At 36.5% G+C, this 10,128-nt stretch overlaps 1 protein-coding gene across 1 annotated transcript; it reads right to left on the bottom strand.

Moving 5' to 3' along the window:
* Positions 1-5,172: 5,172 nt before the first annotated feature.
* LOC127988178 (E3 ubiquitin-protein ligase TRIM9-like) lies at positions 5,173-10,127 on the bottom strand. The gene is made up of 3 exons (XM_052590802.1): positions 9,297-10,127; positions 5,446-5,541; positions 5,173-5,343 (listed from the first exon to the last, which is right to left on the bottom strand). Exons 1-3 carry the CDS (start codon positions 10,125-10,127, stop codon positions 5,173-5,175), a joined length of 1,098 nt encoding a protein of 365 aa, XP_052446762.1.
* Position 10,128: the final 1 nt, after the last annotated feature.

Here is a 10,128-nt window from a genome sequence, read left to right as displayed (position 1 = left end):
TTTAAATGGGTTAATTTGTGATCTATAACCTATTACAACGTTCATAGTAACTTCCCCAAAACTGTACGTAAAATAATTCCACCAAGGTCTCAGCTACAGCTAAACGTTATAACAAAAACTTAAGGTCCTTGTTGACAGTTTTGTGAGGTGTGTGTGTGTGTGTGTGTGTGTGTGTGTGTGTGTGTGTGTGTGTGTGTGTGTTTGTGTGTGTGTGTGTGTGTGTGTGTGAAAGCAGCATGGTTTGGAAGAAATTTTTTTTTAGCTTATATATGTGATTTTACTACAAACTATAAGCATTCTAACTAAGAAAACACAATATGTTTTTATTTTTTTTCCAACCAAACCGTTTGTTTGCAGTTGTTAAAGTCGTAAGAATGTTTATTGTTATGAAAAGAAGGTAAGTTATGCTAGATAAATAAGTCTTTTTTATTAACCACAATGCGTTTATGGGTTATGTATTTGTTCTGCTTCATGTATGCAGCGGTTACCATACACACATTCAAGAGAAATGCGTCAACTCAATTGTTTTAAACAATCTAAACCATTTAGTCTATCCTTAAAAACCTCTTACATTTTTTTTTTTCTTCACACGTCTATTTTCATCTGTCTCTGGACTCTTGTTAAAACACTTGAGTGCTGACATGAATCCTGCATGAAAGCTAAAAAATTATACTTTTTTAAAACTATTTTAAACATCATGGTTAACAACACCATTTGGAAAGTGAGAAAGGACATCTAATCTATTGTACACATTTCTGTCAGACATTTGTACCAACAAACACTTTTGGTTTCAAAGAAAACTTAGGACAACTCATTTTCAATCTTATATAGATATGTTCGTGTTTGTGACCTATTTTGTTTGTTTGTGTATTTTTTTACTTCTTTGAGTGTATATTAGTATTTATTTAGTTTGCATGTTCATGTTTTCTGTAATGTTTACATTTGTGTGTGTGTGTGTGTGTGTTTATGATTGTATGGTTGTGTTTGTGTACTTGTTTGCATTCTCGGTACATTTATGTTGAGTTTGAAAGATCTAGGGGTTAATAAAAATTATAAATGTAACTAAAATAAACTAAATTAACTCGAATTAAACTACATATTCCTATATGGTCTGACTTGTTAAAAGTTTTCACGTCCATTTGACCAGTAAATGAACTTTTAGCTAACCTCATGATCACAGGCCTAAACCATAAACATTTTATGGTTACCTGCAGCACACCATTTACAACACCAGAACCCCCGGAAAACTAATTAGATAACAGTTGAGTTGCAAACCCCAAAAACCTTTAGATGTTTTACAATCTTCGCTGACATGGTAGTAACAGTAAACACAAAGACATCAGATTCCAGACACCAGACGCGTTTCTACGCACTACTTGAGATGAAATATTTAGCCTCTCCTGTAACGTTGTTAAAGTTTCTTTGGCAAGAAAATCAAAGACATTCCAAAACATTTCATTCCAGTTAGATTTGTGTATGCCTAAACGCATGTTTTAATTGATATAGCAACGATATAGCAATGATAGAAGTTAATACTGACAAAATAAAAGACGTATTCAAGGATTTCGCCTACTAAAGTATGTGTGAGTGACTTATTAAAATGAAATAAAACAACAATTTTTTCCAACAAGGAATTTTTGTTGAGATGAAAATAAAATGGTATAGGTTAACCTAATTTTAAAGTAAAAACATCGGTCTAATATTAAAACCAGGTAGAATTTTTTCATCAAATAAGGACTGATGTGTTTTTATTAAAAACGTTACTTTGTTTAACTCTTTTAACATACATTTAAACCTTTGTGACCAACGTTATTAGGGAGGTGTTAGGGGGATGTGTTAGTGGGTGTTTTTTTCTTTTTTATTCGATGCTTTAAACATTAAAAATATAAAGGCGTACATTACTGGTAGATTTACAAATATGGTCTGAGATTACACTCAATTTTCGTTCACACTCTGTACATCATAAAACAAAATAAATGTAAAATAAATAAAACAACACTGAAGAAAAAGATAAAGAATGAAAAAGTAGGGGAGTAACAGATTTTCACATTAAGAAAAACCAAATCCCCCAATGAAGAATACAAAAATCTTGCTTTGAGACTTTTCATTTCTTTTAACGTCTCCAAATACATCACAAATTCCTCTTTAAATGCCACTAAACGTAAGGATTTTGAAAAACATACATTTATGAATGTAGAATTTCGTGCCAGAAGTTAATATTGACAAAATAAAAGACATATTCAATGATTTAGGCTACTAAAGTAAGTGTGAGTGGCTTATTAAAATAAAATAAAACATCAAGGACTTTTGTTTAGATGAAAAATAAAGAGCATATAGTTTTAAAGTAACTCATATACATAGATGTATCTAAAGATCCTGAAACAGGACACATATGTTCCAAGTGGGTAGATATAGAATACCTGAAAGAACATCTAATCAACCGTCTGTTTATACTACAGAAATGATTGTCATATTTTTGGCTCTTCAGTGGGTTGAACACATTAATATACCTAAAGTAGTCATATGTTCAGATTCATTTGCAGTACTACCAAGTTGAAAGTGTGGCGAATTTTCAACAAGACAATTTGTCATTCATTTTACAGAGTTTGTTCAGAATACAACCAAAAACAAATATTTATTTTGTATAGATACCTGCACATATAGGAATAGAAGGTAGTGGATCAGATAAAAACATTAAAATGTCAGACATCAAATTTAATGAAAGGAGAATTTTGGGGATAGAAAGGAAGCTCTCGCCATAGAATTGGACACATTGCACTTAATCAGTCATTATTTATAAGAGGAAAAAACATGTGTCTGGACTTTGTGTTAAATGTGATCTTCCTGAATCAGTTGAACCTATTTTAATAAAATGTAAAAGATATGACAACGAAAGAATACAACTTACTTACACTTAATATAGAAATAAACCAGATCTCATTTTAGAAAATGTTAAATAAAGATGTGACTATAGAAATGTTTCAATGATTAAGTATCTCAAAGAGTTGATAAACAGGATTTAAAGAATCACTACTAAGTTTGTCACGTTTCAATCTGAGACGAGATATTTCTTACCTGTCATATTGTTAAATGGGTGATACTTTTAACTACATATGTATGGTTTAATTACTAGATAACACGACACAAACTCGGCAGAAGGAAAATGTGTGTGTGTGTGTGTGTGTGTGTGTTGTGTGTGTGTGTGTGTGTGTGTGTGTGTGTGTGTGTGTGTGTGTGTGTGAGTGTTTGTGTACTTGTTTGCATTCTCGGTACATTTATGTTGAGGTTGAAAGATCTAGGGTTAATAAAAATTATAAATGTAACAAAAATAAACTAAATTAACTCGAATTAAACTACATATTCCTATATGGTCTGACTTGTTAAAAGATTTCACACCCATTTGACCCACTAAATGAACTGTCAGATAACCTCACGATCACAGGCCTAAGCCATAAAGTTTAAATTTGTTGAGTCTTTGATCCCTGAGCACTTACACACAATTTTTTTTAAACTTTAGTTGACCTGCAGCAGATCTTTTACAACACCAGAACCCCCTCGGAAAACTAATTAGATTACAGTCGAGTTGCAAACCCCCAAAAACCTAGATGTTTTTACCCCCGCTGATGTCTAACTGATATGCAGGCGACATCACACAGACACCAGATGCGCGGCACGGTCACGTTTCGCTGCACGACCTGAGACGAGATATTTCTTTCCTGTCATATTGTTAAATGGGTATACTTTTAACTACATATGTATGGTTTATTTACTAGATAACACGACACAAACTCGGCAGAAGGAAAGTGTGAATGGGTGGCTGTGTGTGTGTGTGTGTGTGTGTGTGTGTGTGTGTGTGTGTGTGTGTGTGTTAATTTCCATAGCTTGAGAAATTAAGCTTGACAAAAATAAAAGATATATCGACGGCAATAGTCTAAATTTAGACTAGTCGTAGATTAGCGTAATTAACTTAATACATTAAAAACAAATAATGCTTTTTTCAGTGCTGTTTTTTATTATTATTTTTTATTTTGTATTTTTTAAAGACTAAAAGTAAATAAAAATCGCATAAAGCTACATCATTTAAAAAGTACAAATTGATCTTATGTTTAAACGGATTTAAAGTTTTCACTAATTAAGGCCTGATGTCTATTTATTAAAAACTACTTAGTTTAATTATTTTAACATTTAAATCTATTTGACACAGCAATCACGCCTACAGCAGGGGCAGTCTCTAGCGCCGGAGGCGTGGTTTTTTCCGGAGCATTCCCCGAGCCTCATTCTAACTGTGTCTGCGGTGCTGTCAGTATCGCTCAACGGAGATGCCTTGACACTTTGCTGTGAGATCTTTTTTTCTTTCGTCTAACTCTCTGTCAGTAACACTCTCGATTTTTTAAAATGGTGGTTAGTGGTAAAGTACAACATAGATTTGACAAGTTTCTTGTCTGATGGATTTTATTTTAGATCGCATAATGCCTACCATCTTTTTTCTTTTGTTTTAACTTTTTCTCACATTATGACAAACACCAAGTTTTCTGGTTTGTATCGCCGCTTTACATTAATTTCTTTTTCAGTTTGAGGTAAGGTACAAATGCTAAATGCTTTCTTTTCTAGCTGGTAACAAAACACCTTTTTAAATTTTTACAAGCTCTCATATCTTTTTCACGTGCTGCTTAACGAAAACACATCTGATGGTTTTGACTTGTTTAGTTGTTTTAGATAAATAACCAGTAACCTATTTTTTTTTTTCTTTTTTATTTGTTACAACTTTAACAACGTTTTACACTTTTCCAACTATGAAAAACGAGCATTACATCGTTTCCACCTCGTATGTGTGTATAAGCTTTTTCTTGAAATGCACTGTGTACTTAAAAGATTAATAAAAAAACCCCTTATACCATTTTCATGATTTCACCCTTTTCAGAGTTTAACAAAAAAAGCTTCCAACACATTTTCACCCTCCCTCACCGAAATTCCTTCTTAGGGTCGTAAGTTCATCTTAGGTTCATAAGTTCATATCTAGGTCACCGGGGTGTACAGCGAGGGGAGGGGGGTGTACAAACAGGTGTCCAGAACAGATGGCTTTTATGACCCTCATCAATCAAATTGTTTGACACAACCCATACTATATTCTCTCTCCTGTCACATTTATATTATACAAGCGGCATACTATATTCATCTTAGAGATTCTTTTTTGAGGATGTTTTGTGTGGTTGTGCTTACTGAGAGTTTGTGTTCATGTTCTTTGGTCACTCTGCTGAGAAGCTGAGCTTTCCTGCGGTTGAGAGCTTCAATCAGAGCATCACACTGTGCGACCAAACAAGCCTCGAATTCAACTCCGTTCTCCTAAAACACAAGGTGAGGAAAAAATCATATCAGAAAAGTTGATATGGCACTGCACAGGTGTGTGTATGAGTGCATAAGTGTTAGTGTGTGTCACTGCTGTACCTGTATGTGTTGTACCATATTTCTGAGCTGCACCAGGAACTCTTTGGCCTCGGTGGCTCGATCAGACAGAACATTCAGTGCTTGAGAGAGCTGTCCCTGGAAATATAAAGACAGAAGGAGACAGAGATGTGAGAAGACATAGAAACTATATATAAAGAGCACTTGAACATTATTAACCTAATTTTACTAAAGATTTAGTAAATGACTTAGGTTATTATGTGTGAACCATTCTAAAGCTTTTTGGATAAACCAGTTGCAAAATCTAACAAGAGAAAGGGGAAGTGACATAATTTGCGAGAGGTTAGTCATTAAATCTGTCATTTAAAGAGTGGGTGAGAGAATAGGAAGAGGAGTGAATGTGTGTGCGTCAGGCAAAGTCAAAGAATGTTACTTTAGAGTGGGAAAAATATCCTATTATAAATGTTCTCACATTGCTATGACAACCATCCGCCAAGAGACCTCCACTTTCATTTGTGGTCTGTCTCAAACGAGGAACAAAAATGAGAGAACAAGGAATTAAACACAGTGCTCCAAATATCAAACTAAATCACAGCCATATACATTAATAACTAGAACATTACATATGACAGCCTAACACACTAAAGCCCAGCACATTACAGCATTACACGCTAATACATTAATACATAACATCCTAGACGTCCTAAAGTCCTTTGATGAGAACCAAGCAGGGACTGTGTTACAGAAACATCCTATCTTATGCATTTGTTCTGAGAGCTGAAATCACCATTGTTGGTAAACAGATAAGATAGGATTCTAGAGTTTGGTTGGTTCTGCATTTAATAAGGGCCCAGTTGCTACAAACCCAATAGTTAAATAAATAGGACAAAACCCCACAGGCAGAATGCTTTTTTTTTCTTGCACTGGTCAGTTTAGAGATTATATCATGTCTTATTTCAGACAAGTGGAAAGAAAACATCCAAAATACACATTTAAGAGTTTATTATACTTAATGTAGATTTTAATTGTAATGTATATCTTTAAAAGGGAATTTTCTCAAAACAAGTTTTTCCTTCTGCACTGAACCAGAAATCTCCACTTCAATATATACTTTGTATATTAAATAACATTTCACAAAACATGTAATACAAAACAATTGTCTTAATGTACTGTGATTAATCAACCTGGAATACAGGACAAGTGATGTCGATTAGTTCAAATTTATACCACGTTCTCCAGCGTTGTCTTACCATATGTCCATTTGATTGCGCAAGTGGTGCCACATTACACACTTTGAGAGAAACTATGAAAATAATCCATCTCTGCTCTGGAACCATTTGAAATCATCATTCTGTTGCATTTGACCGTTACTACAAATCTTTAGCAATGTATGTTTTGCGATAGTAATAAACCAGTTCCAAAATCGAACTGGGAAATAAACAATTTATGTTTATAATTTAGTAAACTGTAAGTAAAATCTGTAATGTCTGAAAAATAGCCTTGCAAAATAAGTGAATTGTTAAAAAATATAAAAATATTATATATGGCATAAGCTAAAATATAAAAAATTAAATATTTCGCACTTTTGCAAAAAGAAGGAATTTGACTTTCGGAGCATCAACACATCACAGGTCCCATTTCCTGCTTGCTGTGTAAGTGTCTATGTATGTAACACGGAAAGATAGATGGAGAAATGGAGAAAAGAGAAGCATATGGTGCCCTGAAGCTACAGCAAATCTACAATCTGTTTAATGAATGACGAGCAAGTGTCTGCAGTGCGGAAAGAGGCCATTTTCCTGTGATATGAGGCCAGCTTGCCAGTGTTCTATGAAACAGCTACATATGGGACCACAGTAGAGGACACTGATCCAAGATCTGATCTGTGCGTGCATGTGTGTGTGTGTGTGTGTGTGTCCCAGGTGCTAAAAGGGGGAAGCCGTATTTGGGTCTGCCATGATTCTGCTGCTGTCCCAGTTCAAACTGATACTATGTAGCCACAACATCACACATGAGTGTACAGAGGGTAATGTAACTGAAGACACAAAATAATGTAGCTCAACACATGGAGTAATGCAGAACTCGAAATGAGGGGGAGGACACTGAATAGGAATGGTTTCCTCATGCTCATCTGTCTGCACCTGAAAATGTCTCCTTGGGTTGAATGCTAGTACCATACAAAAGCAGTTAAGGCAAATTACAAAATAAAATGCAACCAAATTCCTGAAATGTACTATTTTTTGATTATTTTATATGATTTCTTGATTAACATGTAATAATGTATTTTTTTCCTGTGATGGCAAAGCTGAATTTTCAGCATCATTACTCCAGTCTTCAGTGTCACATGATCCTTCAGAAATCATTCTAATATGCTGATTTGGTGCTCAAAAACATTCTTTATTATTATCCATGTTAAAAACAGTTGTGCTGCTTAATATTTCCGTAGAAACTTAGAACTGCTTTATAAACATTGATAATTTTAGTATTCTTTGATGAATAGACAACTCAAAAGAATTGTATTTTTCGTCTATTACTCACATAAAGTCAATCTTTTAAGATATTTTTTTTATTTTATAATATTACTTAATTTAATAACACCATTAAAAGTAATCTTCAGCAAATATCAGAATGAATATAAATTTTCATACTAACAATGTGGTACATTAGAATTTAAAATGACTAAACTTTCAGTATATTAAAACAGAATTTTAATATTGCCCATTTATCACTTATCAGCCATAACATGACGATAATTATCAGGTTAACATATCACCCACAATATTCAATATTGGAGGATCACTAGTTAGTCTTACAGCAACAATATTTCTAATTCTAAAGTAATGTACAGGCATAACCTGTGTGAAACCATGTACTTATTGATCCATTTCCCTCCCTCTTGATTGCTCATGTTTATGAATTAAATAAAACGGTATCACTAGATTAACTCACTCAGAATTTATTAACTTGGATAAAGCAGCATGTTAAAACTAGGAGAGAGAGCAGGGACTCTTTCCTTATCCTTCGCCTCTCCTATGGATACAGTCTTTCTCTTCTACAGACAGACACAGTAAATCAGCTCACTGCCTCACTTTATAATGTTGCTACAACAACAGGCCACGTCCGCTGCATTTTTACATGTTCCCTGAGGAACCCAGACACACACAGTTAACACGAGCATCCTGTACGATTGAATTCCCATCAAAAGATATTTGGAAAATAACACAACATCACAGGAGCATTAAACCTCCATAACTTTAAAACAGCACCGAATGAGAACTGCAGTTATGAGCATAGATGCCTCGAAATCCATGCAAATATATAATTTCCATCAGAAGGTTTGCTTTGAATACTTAGATTTGAATTACTTTGTTTTTTTCCCTACTGAATCTGCTAGAGAGCTGGTGCGCAAGTGTTTTTCACCTGGCCTGAATCATGACTGGCTGTGTCGTGCACTGTGTTTTAATTAGACCGGTGGTGTTTCACCCGTCTTACCTCTGATACTAAAACCAGAGTGCTCAGCCCACTGAAAAGAGATTTGAGCTGGTTTTAAAATGCTTTAGGGCACTTTTCAGCTGGTCAGCCTGCACACTCTTAAAAATAAAGGTTCTTTATTGGCATTGTTGGTTGCATGAATATCATTTGCATGAACATCCATGGAATCTCTCCACTCCACAAAAGATACCTTACAGTGGAAAATGATTCTTTACAGTATTCTTTACACTAAGAAAATACGTTTTTATTGTATTTTATTTAAGAACTGTTAATTGAAGGATTCTTTGAGGAACCAATAATTACACTGTGAAAACTTTTTTTAGTTCAGCTTAAACCAGTTGGATAGGCTGAAAGTCATCAGTGAAATCTTTTAATAGTAAACAACAATCTACACCAGTCCCCACCTTGTGGAGCTTCCACATGGCCCCCAGAGCTTTGACCTCATGAGTGGAGTGTTTGCCGTCCTCCAGACACTGGTAGCACACGGGGGTCTTACACTGGACGCAGTACATACTCAGGTTCTCCAGCTCGTGCTCGGTGCAGGTGGAGATCTTCCGGGGACTCGCGCGGCGGCTGATTCTGCCTTGCGCCGGAGGTACGAGCCGGTGTTTGGCTAGTGGACCCCGGAGCGGGTGGCATCGTAGGCGGCACGGGTCGCAGTAGAACACGTCGCACTGCTCGCACATGACCGTCGCCTCACGGGGGCTCTTCTCACACAGCTGGCACTTAAGCGCGGCCGCTTTACTCTGCTGGTACCGGTCCACAACCCCCTCCAGAACACGGTTCTTGGGGAAGCCCCGGAGCCCCCGGTCATCCAGCGTCAGGCTGCGATGGCACTGCGGGCAGGTGAGGCAGGAGTTTCGCGGGACTGGCGGCAGGACGCCGGTGTGAGGCAGCAGGTGGTGTTGCGCCTGGGGCGGATGAGGCACGCTAGGGGGGAAAACGCGCACCCCGTTTGGGGACTTTTGGCACGGGGTGGTCGGTGCGCTCACGAACCCACCGTAAGAGCCGTATCCGCTGTCCGCCTCGCTGTACAGACTCATCTTATCCAGGTCTAAGTAATCATAATCGGAGCCTGACGCGCGGCTGCTCTGCGGGGATTCGGCGTCGGGCGTCTGCACCAGGATGTTTCTCGCGCAGGCCAGGCAGATATTATGCGAGCACGGCAGGATGATCGGCTCGCGGAAAAATGAACCGCACACCGGGCATTTTAACTCCTCTTCCATTTCATCCATC

The sequence above is a fragment of the Carassius gibelio genome, chromosome A5 (assembly GCF_023724105.1).
Source record: "Carassius gibelio isolate Cgi1373 ecotype wild population from Czech Republic chromosome A5, carGib1.2-hapl.c, whole genome shotgun sequence".
Classification (NCBI taxonomy): domain Eukaryota; kingdom Metazoa; phylum Chordata; class Actinopteri; order Cypriniformes; family Cyprinidae; genus Carassius; species Carassius gibelio.
Note: the sequence above shows the minus strand (reverse complement) of the source record. Positions and strands in the feature narration are given on the sequence as shown.